The sequence below is a fragment of the Oxyura jamaicensis genome, chromosome 7, assembly GCF_011077185.1.
Source record: "Oxyura jamaicensis isolate SHBP4307 breed ruddy duck chromosome 7, BPBGC_Ojam_1.0, whole genome shotgun sequence".
Taxonomy (NCBI): Eukaryota; Metazoa; Chordata; class Aves; order Anseriformes; family Anatidae; genus Oxyura; species Oxyura jamaicensis.
In genome coordinates this window covers 23,472,091-23,489,337 of record NC_048899.1, presented here as the reverse complement: position 1 = coordinate 23,489,337, position 17,247 = coordinate 23,472,091, and the positions used below count along the sequence as shown (strand labels likewise).

General features: G+C 40.4%; 1 protein-coding gene across 1 annotated transcript in view; it reads right to left on the bottom strand.

Annotated features, from left to right (window-relative positions):
- SNX4 (sorting nexin 4) overlaps positions 1–17,247 on the bottom strand; it is a 34,045-nt gene that overhangs the window by 12,792 nt on the left and 4,006 nt on the right. Inside the window, exons 3-7 of the mRNA XM_035331203.1 lie at positions 9,863–10,001; positions 9,603–9,752; positions 8,450–8,497; positions 4,502–4,557; positions 280–352 (exon numbers count right to left, since the gene is read on the bottom strand). Of these exons, the coding sequence (XP_035187094.1) occupies positions 280–352; positions 4,502–4,557; positions 8,450–8,497; positions 9,603–9,752; positions 9,863–10,001 (466 nt within the window). The remainder of the gene's footprint in view (positions 1–279; positions 353–4,501; positions 4,558–8,449; positions 8,498–9,602; positions 9,753–9,862; positions 10,002–17,247) is intronic.

The window sequence follows — 17,247 nt, the reverse complement described above, 5'->3', positions numbered from 1 at the left end:
TCCTCTTTAAAACACCTCCTCCTGATATATGACCAGTGGGGGGGTGGGCAGATTAGCACACACATCAACCTAAACTGTCTTATGTGGAACTCTCCCCCACACACCTCTACCCCAGCCCCCCAAGATCTGCAAAAGCCAGTACTCCCCATCTCCTGCCCCACACTTGAGAGTTGGGCTCTCTCAGGCAGAACATGTGTACCAGTTCTCTTCACTAAACAAGAAATGCTGCCTTATAAATAAATTATCCTGTTTGTCACGACACACATGGGAAATACTTACAGCTCTGACTCGCAGAAGGTGTGATATGACAGACTGCAGTTCATCGCTGTAGTGTTTTAGCTCAGTAAATCTCCTGGGAGCAGGAAACAGATAGTACATCATTAGCCATCATGAAAGCAAGCTTTCACAGAATGCAAGATAAAGCCACAATGCTACAGCCAACAAGACGGAGCCCGGGTTACGCTGAAGACTCCTAAAGTGACTGCAGAGTTTAGTTTCCCTAGAATGAACAACCCCAACACTTGCGTATCTACTGTTTTTGAAATGCAAATGCTGAAGGGTCAGATCAATTTAAGAGACATTTTATGAAACAAGTAGTGAACTGAAATCACTAATTTCTTTCTTTTAATGGGGTTTATAAGAGCAAGTGTTAGTGAATAGGAAAGCTTAAAAAAAGTACAAAGCTGAAGTTTGTGAACATGTTTTCATGAAGTAATATGGTTCAGCATTTCTGACCTGACAAAGACATTTACTTTCAAGCTGCCATCTAGCCAGTTTTGAATACAGCCTTTCAGAAGTTCAAGGAAGCTTTCATAATTATCACAATGCCTCTAAGGTGTACAGTAACCAGCTGTGCATGAAACCCTATTGAGAACTAAAGCTGCTCGTGGCTAAAAGCAAGCAAGTTACCACAGCCTTACAAAGTACCAGACCAGCAACTCATTGGGAGTGCTCATGTGCACATTGCTGACCTGCCACTACTGAAAGCAACAGGCATTTACCAGCCACCCCAATCAAGCCTTGGTGGTAGTTTCAGCTGATACAATTTGGCTCATCCTAATTAGAAAGCTGAGTCAGTTACCACATCTTTGCTAGTCACAGGTGACCAGTTAAGCCACAGCAGCCACCACTCGTGCATAAACCCTTGCTGTTACACTGAAGTCTAACTCACAACTCACTCCGAAAGCACATGGCGCACAAGAACATGCTTCATTTAGATAGGAAGCCAGAAACAATCTTACCTAAGTTACTAAACAATGATCTGAAAATAAACAAACATTGAAGAATGCAACTAGAATGAAAGAATGAGAGATTAAAAATTAGCCTTCTAAAGCTGACATTCAGCCTTAAAAAAAAAAAAAAAAAACACACCTGAACTCCTCCACCCACTGCATGCACACAGCCAGCCTTTGTATTTCAGAATAGTTTGTACCCAAGAGGTCTTACTGAAATGAGTCAGGTCACTTGCTTTGGGTGACCAAGTATGAAATTCCAGGATTTTTAATTTAACACCTCTTCTTCCCGTGCCAGGAAGTCTTCCCCTAAAATATCCTCCTCCCTGCGTTCAGGAAGTAGAAGCTTTATTACCATTTCTAGTATTTCTGATCTCCAAGGAGCATCTTTTATAGGATTATGACACACACAGGGTTAAAGTACATAAAAAGATTTAAAAGCCAGCAGAGAAGCTGTATGGGAAAAATAAATATAGTCATTGATCTGCACAGTGGGGTTTAGAGAGCAATCTTTTCAGTTTACACTTTATAAAATATGCACCAGGGCAGCATGTCAGACAGCTGCAGACACAAACACTGAAGATATTTGAAATAATTGAACTAAGAACAAAAGATTAAAAAGCATGCCTTCAGCTCAGGAAGACTCCCTTTTCCACTCCAGAAATTTATAATGAAAAGTGTTATTTATCCTGTTTTGTGGCAAGAAAGCTTTCAGGAATGCTGTACTCCCTTGAAGGCAAGGGTCAGGAACCCAAGAGAAATCTCAGTATCCTGGGCTCCAGCAGCAGTATGCTGTCTCTTAAGCCAGTACATTAAAAAAAGTCACCTTAGAATCAAGCTGTCTTCTTTTTGTTGTCTCCTAACAGGATAAACCAAAGTGATGCTATTTTTTTGCCCAATGTTTCCTGAAGGCCAAGTCTTACAAATGCCAGTTTCTGCATTGTGAACTAAGACCTGGTTTTGGCACTCAGTAACTGCCCAGCAAGCTTGACCCTCTTCCCTTGGTTTTACTGGTTCTGCAACATTACCAACAGCCTAGGTATTTCAGAAGTTTGAGCAGTTAAGTATAACTTCAGATTAAAATTAAGAACAAATCAGGTTATGTTTCTGTGAGTTTCATCTCAAAAATATTTTATGGTAAAGGCAAAGAAGAATCTTTCACTTACAGTAGAAGGCACTTTACTCAGCAGTGTTTTTTGTTTGCCTTCTTACTTCTGCCTTAGGAAAGGATTTAGTGTTTTCTACAGAAATCTTTCACCAAGAAGAGAGTTATTGTTTTGATTCGAAGCACAGAAGGAGAACAAGAGGATGGGTGCCATGAGACTAAATTAGAGAAGTCTGTAGGAGAGAAACTACAAATTTACCTCTGAGTACCAGAATGTCACGTTTTTATCACCATACAATTCCATCAGTAAAGATCTTAATTGCTTCCCACAGGAGGAGGTTTGCATTTGATCACCTGGAGCAGCATCGTTTCAGCTGTTTAAAGTTCCTTCCATTGCTTTAAGCTAAGGAGCACAGCTCCACGGCACCACAAGAAAACCTGGACTGGGAGTTGTAGCAATTCTTCACCTGGACCCTTCCCAGCTCAGGAAACTGAACGTACCCAGAAAGCCTACACTCCACACAGCAGGGACATCTTCTCTTTGGGCTAGGTCAGGTTGTCAAACCCACTTTACCACCCACTCATATAAGCAAAGGTAACTTAGAAGGGTAAGGAGTCAGACTGCAGGCAGCTCGAGCACAGCTGTGCTAGGCAGAGCAAGGCACTGTGCCTCCTGTCAGAGCCACACGCGCTGTATTAAAAGGCTCTCCCTGAATAAACAAATACAAATCATGCTCATCAGTTATTAAGCAACTCTTAAAACTGCTTGCTGTTGTAACCAAAAGTTCATTTTGGAAGTTTTGTAGCTGGCAGAATACAATAGAAAGCACGTGCTGTATCTCTCAAGTACTGTGAAGCTCTATTGAGTCAGATACTCAGAGACTGCTTTTGTTACAAGTCCTTCCTCCTATTTTCCTTGTATTAACTCTTTTCCTGTCTTTTTACCAAGCCACTTCTCACAACAGCTTTGCTTTCTGCAACATTAAGTTACCTTGAAAGATAACATCAAGTTTCTCATCTTGGCATTAACCAGTCCGTCCCAACTATGAGCAGACTACTGGCAGTTTCCCTGCCACAAAAGCAGGAAAAGCAAACTCCTGCTGCTCACAAACAACTATATTGGATGAAACACTCAAAAAGGGGCCAATTTCACCTGCAAATACCAAGCGAATTACTGTATTTTATCTCATTCATGAACATTCATACATATAAATGCTTGCTAAAAGCTTCCTTGCTGCCACAGAACGCTGCAGAAACAAACACTATCAACAAATTCCAAAAAAGAGGGACTGGAACGGTTCACAGATAAATCTACAGATTGATAACTGGGTGTGTGCCCTCTGACATCCTTAATACGATACCCACGGGCACTGGGGAAGTACAAAGGGAACAGAACAGCAGAAAGCAGACAGCACATCCTCTCCCTAAACAGTATGTCCTACTGCCACTACTGGACAGCAGATGAACTCAAAAGGGCACTGCATGCGTGTCTAATGTGTATAGATGGCAAACAGCAAGATCTCTTGATCCTACTGCTGCATCCTGATGTTTCCAGCAATGGCAGACATAGAAACTCACATTTTACGCTCCTCACATCACCTAGGGTTGGACGATCCTCCCCTTGTACTTCCAGGTTTTGATCCAGCAGATACCTGTAGTGCCTGTCTCTGAGCTTCCTAAACGGCAACAGAACCTAACTGACCTCAAGACTTCCAAGAGCATCTGTAAAATTTGGCAGCTTGAAGACAGCTATGAACTACAACACCAGCATGCGTGCATCCAGAATTGTACACTATTGTACACTTTTGGAAAGACCTACTATCAGTCTGTATTCTGTTCATGTTTGGAAAGGTTTCCTTGCAAACAAATATTAAGAGGTTATTTTTCTGGGTCCTTTTTTAACCCTTCCTTTTAATCTAGCTAAAAGCAAAGACTCATTTTACGTGAAGTAATGGCATTTTTCTGAAAGTTTCCTGCTTCTAGAAATAGGATTTATCAAGTCTTTTCACACTGCCTCCTTATTGGGCTTCTGTTAAGAATTAAAATGCAGAAAAATCATTTTTCTTTTCTGAATTTATTCTAAGGAGATAGAATATTCTGTCATTTGAAGTTACAATTGTAACTGAAAAGGGGAAAGGGAGGGAGGAAGGATGTGGAATCTTACTTGTCTGGGTTTTTCACTCTGAATGTTGCATTAAGAGCTTTTAATCTGGAATCTGCCTGAAAAAAGGGGAAAAAAAAGCTTTGTTAATTTAATGCAATTAAATTCCAGTGACAAAAATCTCAGCCTTCTGGCAGCACCATTAGAAAAAAGTCCTGCCTTCCTGGCATATTTTAATCTTCAGACATTGAACAAGTTGACACTAGCTGCCCTGCATGTCAGATTTTTTTAATAAAAAGTAGAAAACTAAGATATTTTTGTGAACTAGGATGTAAACAGTATCCTCTAATATTAAGCCAGTATAATCCTAAATCCCACAGAAACAGTCCCTTCTTAAAATGCTACACAAATCATGGAGTTAAGATACACAACCTTACATTCTTCTTAGATGAAGCAATTAGGTAACATAAGACCATATGGACAAACTATTTTATATTTTTCAAACCAAATAAAGCTGGTGGTAGAGTGACCTCTGCATGCTCTTTATTACTAGGAACAGTTCCCCGGTGAAATCAAAACCTTATATATGGTGCTCTCTTATTTTATGAGTTGCTTTAGAGAAAGTATGTGATTTGTATATCAGAATAGAGCTATTTTAATGCAATGTTCTTTTCTATGATATAGCATATAAAGATATCTACCTAATTATAATGTTAATTGGCTATTTTTTGAGATGTCATTTTACTGCAACAGCAGTAGGGAATGTCTCTAAGAAGCTGGGTTTTTGTTTGGTTGGTTTGGATGTTGGCTTTTTAAGTTTAACTGAGCATTAAGAAGTGTGCAACGGTTATTGCCTCTTAAAAAAGATATAAATACAAATGAGACATCTCAGCCTCATCCACTGAGATCCCACATTACAACTTTTCTGGCATTTCACATACAGCTTCATCAGGACTCAGTTATACCACATGAAAACCACAGTGCATGTAAAATGGCTGAAGTTTACTTTTGATCAAAACAACCTTCTTTCCAGTGAAAGAACAAAAATAATATACCTTATGAGGTGTTCAAGATTTCCTATAGCGCACTGTGTCACAACTGCTAGCAGTGAGTTACTCCAATAGTACTTGTTAGTGCCAGTATACGGCACGGGAATATTTTGTGCACTGGTTTAGCCAACTCAGATCTTGGAGAGCTGTTGTGAATTTTACAGCATACAGAACACAGCGTCCTCCCAAGCCAAGAAGGAGAGTCCTTCCTTCAGGGCTCTTTCAGCAACTTCTGAAGAGGCAGGCACTACTTGAGACTGTTCCACCTCCCACTGCATGGAGCCTGAGCAGAAAATACCTGTATTTGAGTATCACTGCAAGTTCTTTCCACCTGGAACCACCTTCATATTCAGAGGGCACTTAGGACAGCATCTAAGCTGAGGGAAAAGCAACTGGGATGACAGCTACAGATGGAAGTCTTCTACACCACAATGGTCCTGTATCAGGATGGCAGCTTGCTAGCTTTAGCTGTCCTTCTCCCAGCAAGCATTAAGAAAATAAAAAAAAATCCACAAACGGTAAACAAACGAAACCTGTAAGACTGAGACTGACTGATATTGGAAGAAAACAGGCTCATTATCACTACTAAATGCAGCACTCCTCTAAAAATACCTTGCGAAGTGAAGAAAGCCAGCACTGAGAAGCACAATGAAGACACCACAAGGAACACAAAACCCTGCAGCATCTCCAGCTCAGACTTTGTATTTATTCAGTGTTCCACATGCTTATGCAGCCTTATGCCTTCACTGCTCTGTTCCCACAAGACAATATACATGCCAGCTAGATTTCAGACAGTGCAGATGTGCCTGTGTCCGCTTTACACATTCTCTTGCAGTACAAACACTACCTCGTTATGCTGTCATTAATCAGAGCCCTTTCCTGTAGGTAGCTTCCACAAAATACCATATTTATGTTCAAATGGCAGGCACCAAAGCCATTCATATTTGTAAGGACAGAGTACACATTCAACAGGCTTACACTTGAAAAGAATCACTACCTACTTTACAATTACAGGGCAGGTTTCTGCCTTTTGCCTTTTGTTACAGACATGCAATGCTCTGAAGGACGAGTTCAGTAAGTATAAAAGCACTGTCAGGCAGGAACCAAGACCTTGCCAGTGCACAACACTATGCTGGATTATGTCCTTCTTGCCATTAACAGCACAGTAACTCCCACACACCACTTTGGAGCACTTGCACCACACAGTTACGCAGTTAGAAAAACATCTGTCCAGTCTTAAACTTGATTTAAGATCAATATGCACGAGCATTTTAGAGGTAATACCCCATCAAGTGAAGTACAAGCAAGGAGGTTTCAGACAGTTAATTCCTACCATGATGCCATAATCGTTTATGTAAACTAACGAGGGAGGGAGGAATAGTTGCCACTATTTTTTCATTCCTAAAGGAAGGGTCCAAGTGACAAATCTCCTAAAGAACAGAATTCAGTACGGGGGGAAGGGACGAAAGGCATGATTTAATGATATGGCTGGCAGAGTAAACAAAGCCTCCAACACTGACATTCAACTGTAACATGCCCGGCGACACTGCATTAATGCCTAATTTAAAGTCAAGTTAGCCTGGTTCAAACCCTTTGGGACCAAACACATCCTGCTTTAATGCAGCAGCAGCACAGACAGCAGCAGCACTTAAGCCAGCGGTCTGACTATAGTCCTAGACACGCAGTGCATCACTTGTAAACTTCTGTCCACCAGCGTAATGCTAAATAACCAGGCTATCTGAGGGGTTTATGCTTTGAACACTGAATAAAGGAAAGAAGATTCTCCCCAGAGTTTTGCATTTTTTTTCCTTTAAGGAAACAAGAACTAGAAAAGGAAAACTACATCCACAATCCAATCCAGCAGGTAAATGAGATCACTCATCTTTCATTAGATCTGCAATATGGTTTCTGGTAGTCAAATATTCTCAGCAATCTTTTATAAGTTTTCTTTCCCTTTTCCCCAACACATGCACTCCTGAACACACACTGCCAATCCAAACTTTCTGAAGTTTGAGTATAGCTGAAATAAAGGTGTGTGGACTAGCAAAATAGCTTGACATTGGTGCATTACAAAGACTAGCAAAATGCAAGTCCTGCCATGACAGGAGGGAGTTACTGTGAACTGAAGTCATCGACATTAAGTGTCAGTAACAAAGTCATTTGGACGCCAAGGATAAGAGCACCAGTGATTTTCTTCAGTTCTCACTACTCAGAAAAAAATGGGCTTTCTCCAACTAGTTCTCAGTTGTTATTTCCTAAGAGCTGATCACATTACAGCGAAACAAAAGCTTAGTATTTGTACCCATACAGTAACATTTCCAGGCATAGCCCTGCAATCTGCTAGCTTCTCGCAGATTCACATCCTGTCCAGCCAGGAGATCTTTGATTATTTATTCCTGCAAGTCCCCCACCAGTTTACCAAGTCATGAACTCACTGATGTCAACGTGGATAGTACTGCTTCAAGATGTGCTCCTGTTATACACTTAAGGGGCACCACATCCATCCACCTTAGTCCTCCTCAACAGAAACTCCTACAATTCACTCCCCCAGCTTGCCCTTTTTTTTTTTAAGCAAAGACAATTTGCATCTCTTACCAGGTAAAATCTGACACCAACCTTTAAATTGATACTAAACTAAATTGACAACACACAAAAGCACTGCTATGATCTCAAGGACATTAGTTTTAAAGCTTCTAAGGAGCATAATTCACATTACTAGCAGAATTATAAGGCTAGGCATCAAACACAGGCACATTTTAACCAACTTCCTACAGAACTTGACAACTGAAGTCTTAACCCACTACATGCCGAGAACACCACTTTTTTGTAGTCACGAATATACTTAAAGCAGTGCCTTTAACTCATTCTAACAGTAAACAGCCTTTCATAGATAGCCTACAACGTTTGCTGAAGCATTTAATTGTGTGTCACAAGTCACAAAAGAAGTGTCTGCAGTAATTACCTTTAATTGAAATCCAGTCTCATTCACCATTTCTTTCCATCCACCTTCCTAAAAGGAAGAAATACACAAGAAAAGAAGGTACTGTTAAAGTGACTTAGGAGTGCCACAGCTTTCCCAGCTCCCCACATCAGGCCCACATCAGAGCTGAAAGAAGAGTCTCCCAGTGAGCTTGGGGCCTGGCTCATGCACCCTCCCTATCTCAATTCAAGAACCTGGGTTAACAACATGTCCTTATGTTTTGCTTACACACTAATCTCCCCCCAAAAAACTCTACTCACCACATAAGAGTGTTCCATTTACTATGTTCTGTCAACTGGGGGTGAGGGAGAAGCCTACACAGCTTTGTCTAAAGACTTAAAATTCAACTCTTCAGAAAGAATGGTAGTTACCTGCTGGCTATTAGACCATCAGCTGCACCAAGGACCTTTGCAGCTTGAGACACAGCACAGCGAAAACGTGCAGGCAGTGACAGAAGTCACCTGTTTACTGTGCACACAGTTCTCTTGCTCATGTGTAGTGGTTGTTTCTCCACTGCTTTCATACTGCTACCCATACTACTTCATCTGCATACTGCATTGTGCTACCGTAAACATCTCTGTTCAGCCCACTATCTGGCAATCTCTGATCAAAGCACAGACCAAAAATGCCCGAAGTTGAAAACGGCAGAATGAAATGCTTTGGCTAACAATCAGATCACAACTTTTTGGATAACATATGTGAGGATCACAATTTAAAACGCAATGGTAAAGAAACCACACACACCCAAAAGGCAAATTGGATGCCAGTACACCCTCTGCAGCCAGCCATATAACATGCTAGCTTTCCTAGGACTAAACCTGAAATAGTTCTCAGCCAACACATTAGCTTCTCAATATGATGTGAAAGAGGTGAAAATTCTCTTAGACGCGTTAAACTTAGACTAGAATAAAGTAATAAGGTACATTAGAAGGCCAACTGTACAACTGCAACAGGCTATTCAGGTGGAAAAGGGTCATCTAGCTAAAAGCATCTTAAGTATATTAATGTTGTTTATCTTTCTCCTAGACACAGGACAAGCCACAGGACAGTGGTAGGGAAGAGAAGAAAAGGGCATTATCTTAAATAAATGATCACTACAAATCTGTATTTGGTTAAGTACATCATTTTACTGTACCTGTGTTAAAAATGAATAAAAGATTTTGTCTTGGCAAAGAACGGGATGAGAAGCCACACGTAACAAGAAGTTTTCCAAACCGATTCTTCTTCTTTCCACAAAATCTGGATCCATGTTATCTGCTGATAGTTTGTGCCAAACAAAGTCAGCCTATTTGAAAACATATAAATATATATATTATAAAAAATATATAAAGAAAAGTGTTAGTGGTAAATCAATAAGCAACAATACAAAGCAGGCTTCAGTCACAGCTTCCTTACCCTTTTTTCTGGCAGAGGTGGAACAACAATGTGTGGATAGGTAACTAACAAATAATTCCTCAGCAACTCAAATTCACTGTAACGCCGCCACAGGGAGTCCACTGGGGAGCACTGTCCCTCATTCTGGGACTCAACAGCCCTGAAAAAAAAAAAAACAGCATGTTTGAACATTAGTAAGCTAACCGCCTTCTTCCTCACACCGTCAGCAATGAACCTAAAAATAGTTTCTCAGTAACGATTACTACATAACTTGCTCTTAATCTAATCTTAATTTTGTGTCTACAAACTCGATTTAAAAGAAGAACCATTTTGACATCTGCCTGATAGCACTCAAAACGTCTGCACATGCCAGGAACACAAGAAAAGTCAATGCATTTTCATCACACCACAAACAGGTAGGTCACAGTCCAGTTATACAAGTGGCTCAGTTCACAGCACTATAGAATTAGATATATTTGTCTTGGAACGGCATTAGGCTCCACGCCAGCATGACTTCACGAGTCACTGAAGGATACAGTGCATTGCAAGTAGAAGTTTACTATTCATTGCTAGCTAGAGTCTTCACTTAAGACAAAAGTTAAATCAACTGTAACAGCCAGAATAATTCAAAAGAGAAATAGCGTGAAACTTTAAAGTTTTGTTGGTTTGTTTGTTTTCAAGAAAAAATAGCACATTTCAAAGCACTTCCAATCTTTTGTTCTTTTCACATGTAGGGACTAAGGATGTGTAGTCTAACAAACTAGCTCAAGATACAGTATGTGGGTACAAAATTGATGCATCTGAACATCTTGTTGAACACAAAGCCAACATCATCTAGCAAGGGATTAAAGAATTGTATGTTACTATAAAAGGAGAAACTATGGAGTCTTATGGGATTGAAGAGTAACTAAAAACCTGAAAAAAATAATTCATACAAGACAGTTAAAGCAACCGAAATTCTTTGCAATGTCATAAAATAAGCATCAGGTGGATAACACCTCTTGGCAGTTAGCATATGCCACACTAGACAGGGAGAGCCTTCAGACACAGCACTTCACAGAACCCAGCGATGCCTACGCCTACCTTAGTTCTTGCATCAAGTGACTACTTAACGTACAAAGCCCTGGCAAAAACCTATACTGAAGACTATTAACTATGTTATGAGATTATCACAGAGTAATTGACGTTGAAAGGGAATCTGCAGGTCTGTAGTCCAATTCCCCTGGCTCAAAGCAGGTTGCTCAAATCCATTTCCAGTTGGGTTTTGAATATCTCAAAGTGCAGAGACTCTGCAACCATTCTGGGCAAGCCATTCCCCGTGGACTTCCTTTTCTATGCAGGTCTTCATAGCAAAGAAGTTCTCATTTAAATGGGATTTCCTGTATTTGGATTTGTGGCCACAGCTTCTCTTTCACACTATGCAGCTCTTGAATTCATAAGAACTTTATGGACTAAAGTTTTAAAGATATCTAAAGAGATCATGTATTGTTTGGTATCCTAAAGCTATTCTTAAATCTACAAGGTTGGTTTTCTAGTGACCTTACTGAAAAACAAACAACCCTGCCCCAGAGCAGCCCCATGTATTCGATACATCTTAAAAAAATAGAGGTAGTCTTTGCCATCCTTCTGAACTCTTATTAGAGAGGAACAGCACTGCTATATCCTCTTGCTTTGAAAAATAAATTGTGGTTCCACTTTGAGATTGAATTAATATAATACAGAATTACACAATTGGAATTTTTAAAAATTAGTAGGGTTGAACTTCAGTAAGGTAACTGAAGTTGTAGGAAGAAAATTTGCAGGGAGAAAGAATAAAGAACAAGAATGTACTCATAAAAACAATTCAACCTAAACTGCTGCAGATTCAAACTGTTTCCGACTGACTTAGGAAAAAAGGCCAGCATGCTGCTGACAGCCACTAAGTCACACTACAAACAGCCTACTGTATGTTTGTAGGAAGAATTTCCTTATTACAGAGTATTTTGACTCAAAATGTAACTACGACCATGATAATTTAGAGAGAGTACGTTTAGCTTAGCACTGGGCTGACAGGCTGTGTGGCGTTCCTCGCTACACAAACATTGCATTATTTAAACATTTCAGTTATCCAATTCTTGAAAAGCACGTATTTGCTGGTTGTACTATTGCTGGGCCGGAGGTTAATTTATGTAGATAACGAATTAAGCTATCAGGCCCCAGTAGACTAGTTGCTTGGCTAAGAGCTGAAGATGCAAACCTGCCTTTCCTAGAAAAGAAACTCCCAGCAGGATTTGGTAAATAATTTGACCATTCGAGACACTCACATACAAGTACTTCAGAATTAGGGAACCTTCAAATTTCCAACTTCGGCAGCTATGACTCATTTGCACAGACTTACAGAGGCTTCAAGAGCACTACTTCTGCATGGGTTATTACTGACACTTAAGCAAGACTGCCACCATCAATACACCACAGGATTACGTAGACCCTGCCTGAGAACATACTGCACAAGCAAACAGGAATAGGAAGAGAATAAAAATGCAGGCCAGGCCAGCTCTGAGAATGCAGCCATGTTGCAAAAGGGTTCATCCACGCTGCAGATGCGTCCTACTACTTATTGCTACGTACTACTACTACGACGTACTAGGGCAGCAGCGTCCAGCAGAGACTTGCCTGAAGCCAGGCAGATGCACCACACCGAGTGGAGCAGACTGCAGCTACCCTTACAATGAAGGCAGGAGGATTTCTGATCCTGACCTCAGGTGTGGTTCTCCAAAACAAAACGGGAAGAAGAAACTGTAGGGTGCATTTAGTCCATTGCTATCAGATATCTCCGTCACTCCTATGTACAACCATTTCCTGGACACAACAAATGCAACCCCAGGATGGGCATATGCATTAGTTTAACTGACTACTCTTTCCAATTTTGGTTTTTCTGTAAAAGGAGAGCTTTGCTACTCATTTATTTAAAATCTTAAGCTCACATTTAAAACTGACTGCATCACCTCATAACTAGAGGCCGGCCAGGTATGCATACCCTACTGACAGTTTATGGCAGACTAACACAACTCAGACACACATCAGAGTGACAGACACTTACTAAGTCCCTCCCAAAGTAAACTGCAAGAAGGAAGTTTGCTTTCCTTTTTTTTAAAAAAATAAATATATATATATCATTCTTGTTTTTCCTCCTTCTTAATATGAGCCCTACAGGAAAGATACTGCTGATTGTGGTTATTTTCACTTAACTTATTCTACACATTTTTATTGCCATAAGCAACTTTGAACATAAAGTTTTCTATCTCCTGAATGCTAACTCTTCAGAAAAGTCCATTTGGCTGTCTCATTTCAACACAGCATGTACTTAGAAGTTCTCTTCTGCCTATGATCCAACCAATTCCCAAGGCAGTACATTTATCACCTTCTGAATAATCTTGTGAGCCCCTACAGCATCAATGAGGTCACCTCAGAGAAGAATGAAGAGTTCCTTTCTTGAAAGTTTCTGGTCCAGACATTCCTACTCCATTTTCAAGTGCACTTCTAAAGAAGCACAACTTCACAAGATGTTAGAAAAGACCTATCCAGAACTCTGGTAGCATGCATTTGTAAGTGGTCTCAATATAGCACTCTCATACCAATATAATAATAATAATATAAATAAGCAGTATAAAGTTACGTCACTTGTTTTCCATAGCCAATCTGCCTTCCCTTATCCAGCTCAGGGACTGCCATTCCTCCCCACAGCCATCTTGCCAAGTCAGCTTTATCACGAAGAAGTTGACCTGTATTTTCCTTAAAACTCTCGATCATCATTTATTGCCAGTAAATCTAGCACCACAAGTCTAGGAAAAGAACTAAAAAAAAAAACACTCTGCTACAAACAGAAGACAGAGAAATGAAATCAAGAAGAATCTATTTATAAAATTTAAAGCTCCTTCATAGACTCAGGTCTACTTGATAAAGAGCACGTCCTCTACATCTATTAACACAGACTGCAGGCCAGAAGAGACGCACTTATATTCCAGATTCCCATGCGTTCCTACAAATACTGAAGGAAGGCAAAACATCAATAGGATCATCACATATTTTAATAGCATAGCACTTCATTTATCACTTGCAATGGCTCAGGTCAACACACCATCAGTAAGCTGTCACTGTAAGAGAGAGCAGCCTTCTGACAGGAGAATGCTTCAGTGTAAATTATGCCCTTAATGCTTCATGGCTGCTTTGCAGAGTTAACTATACACTAGGAGCCACAAAGACAGACCATTTGGAGTCTTAAATGTGTTTTTTGCTTTTTCAAGCAGCCTGCTACACCAGCTTTATACCTGCCAGAATTAACAACACATTCGTTATCTAAATCAGTAGCAACATCTCAGTCTATGCACCAAAAGAAAAAAGAATCAAGAAATTAAATAGGAATTAAATTGTTTTGAAAAGCTGTCTAGAAGTGTAGGGCTTCAGCAAGGTAAGACCACAGCTCTATAGATACCTAGCCCTAAGTCACAGCAAACTCGTACTACTGCAGCAGTGACTCAGGGACCCTATTACTTTAGTTTTGTGTCCAAGAGAGGCCTCGAGAATTCAAGGAGGAAGGAAGCAGACTGAAGATGCCACCCAGATCATGCTGCTCACTACATCTTCCCTGCCCACACTGAAGTCTGGCCAGGTGAAGGCCCAGCCTCAGTTTGTTCTGAGGAGATGGATCCGTGTACAGGAGGCTAGGCTAACCTAAATCAAAGTTAATCAAGCTTTACAGTCTTGATTAGGGGCACACAAGCCTCATTTTGCACCCTAAAGAAATAGATTAAATTGCAGTTTAGATGACTACTAGAGAACCTTGCAGGCCAAACTTGCCTGTGTAGCTTTTTTTTTTTTTAATAAGCAACACTTGATACAGCATCCTCAACACAGTATGCAAAGACTGACACCACTTCTCCTCTCTGATTATACTTACTGCTTTTATTCTAACCTATAAATATTCTCACTACCTTGGAAGCATGCGTTTGTTTTGTTGTTTTACTGCTATATGGCACAGTTGCTTTTCACTCAAGATGAGAACTAAGATGACAGGAACGTGACAGCAGCACAGGCAGACAGATGCTCGCTCATCCAGAGATCTCCAGAAGCTTTGCAGTTCTTCTTTGCCCTAACTCCCATTGCAAAAAGCAACACCCTAATCGCAGTACACCTCAGCAAGAGTCTTCCATGCACATACTACACTCCGTGCCGTCTCTGCAGGATGGGGATTGCTGCTGCCTCTGCCCTGGCAGCACCCACCCCAGTTGTTTTCCAAGAGGCAGTGAAACTTCCCTGGTAGCAGCTGCAGGGGGAAGGCAACATCTCAGGACAGCTGTGCAACATCCAAAGAAGCAGCTATGCTTCTCCTGTTAACCCATCTGAATACATTTAAGATGCATTTTAAAGTTATTAACACTAGCTTAAAATCCCCCTCCCACCCAAGCTTTGACAAAGTAAAAGTAACCAGATTCTGCACAAGACTGCACAGCTGAGTAAAGGAGAGGAGCAGCAGTTCCTTGGAAAGCTGTGGCAGGAAAGTACTGAACAGCCCCCAGTTATAAGCCTACATCCACACAACTGCCTTTTAAACAAGGTTTAAGTAAGAGTTTGAAACTGCAAGGATGGATTTGGGACAGGCAAGCACAATAAGAGAAATCCCTTTTTTTTTTTTTTTTTAATTGCACCAAAAAGTGTCTCCACCTGGTTAGGTTATGAGACCATAAAATATCACCAATTACAAGAGTGTTTCTCCCCAGGAACACCGCTCCAGAAAGGAAGTGGAAATCCACAAAAGTACTCGTTATACTTAATACCTTCATTACCATCTAATTTTTTAGACCACATTATGAACTCTACCATTAAATACAAGTACTGCAGACCAGTTTCAATTAAGATTATAATCACTTGTTGATGGTCAGTCAAACTTCTCAATTTGTTTTGGTTTTAAAAACACAATATAATAGTTGTACAGTGTTCAGGCAGGAAAACCATGTGTTTCCCCTCTAAGTACAGTTTTAACAATGCACGTTATTCATTGAATGAACCAACCTGCCTGAAAAAAAATTAAAAGACAAAATTGAAACCTCCAGCTTTTACATTCATAACTGATGTTATCGTAAGTGATTAGAAAATTACATTACTCCAAAAGCCGTGTTCATTTGCCTTAATTTGACATGCCAATGTGAAAACTTCAGTCCATCTAATTAACCTCTTCCCATTTGCCATTTAAAACTAATTATCTTAAACGAGCCATTAAACAATTCTTAATGCAATAAAAGGAGGAATGGCTGCAAGATATTGAATCAGAAGAGAAGGAAATATATTAGTTTATTTCCCTATAAAGCCAATCACCGCTTCAGTTCGGGAGGCAGTACATGAGCTTTCAGCCTTTGACCTTGCAGCTACTTCCACTCCCCTGCAGTGGATAACGTTCACGCTCTGTGAAGACGAATACCATTCAAGGACGCTTTTTCCATTCAATATCTAAAAAGCAGTATATGCATTTCAGCCTCTTAACAAACAGAAGAAAGATCGTTACATATCGACTATGTACTTTGTGAGTCACCAAAAGGTACCTGGCAAGCTGTAAGGCAAAGAGGCAGTTCTCCTGTCAGAAGGTGACAAAAAAAAAAAAGTCACCTCACCATGAAAATCATCAGCTAAAGAGTGCTGGTTTTAATTAAAATACACATCTACTGGGCAGGCTAATGATTCACAATATCAATTGAGTGAAAACCAGCAGTAAACTGAGTTTTCAACTCTTCCATCTTTTTTCCGCCTCCTGACTCTCCCCTGTTCAAACCTCATACTGAATTCAGACTTTTTTTTTTTTCCTAACACTTCCTTTGGATGGAGCCAACAATCTTCCCGACGAGAAAGCTGCATTTTTGCAGTTATACTAGAAGACAACATGCCCCTTTGGGCATTTGTTCTGTGCTACCCCCAGGAAACACATGCTGGGCAACATGCAACAGGAGACTTTGGGAAAGGAACTCAAAGAAAGGATAGCAAGGGATAAATTCCTAAAGTCCCATGGTGCTACATCAGTGCCACTGAACTCTGACCTAGTTAGCTACTGGTTTCCAAGCCCATTTCTCTCAGAGTAGTCTTCATGAAGTCAACTACCAGGCTGCACAAAGTTGAGTTACTTTTTCATAAAGCCACACACACTAAAGAAAAAGTAATTACATTCACTATCTTCACCCCCAGGACAAGGCTAGAGAGCTGAAAGCCAGCAAGGACAGAAGCAGAGGTAGCGTGATGAAGTGTCCTACTACTACAGGAGAAGCTGTTTATGGAGTATGGGAAAGAAAGGCATCCCTGTATGGACTATAATTAAATCAAACAGACTGCAGTTCAAACACAGAGCATTTAGAGGTCCTGTATATCCTGGTTAATTTTCAGCC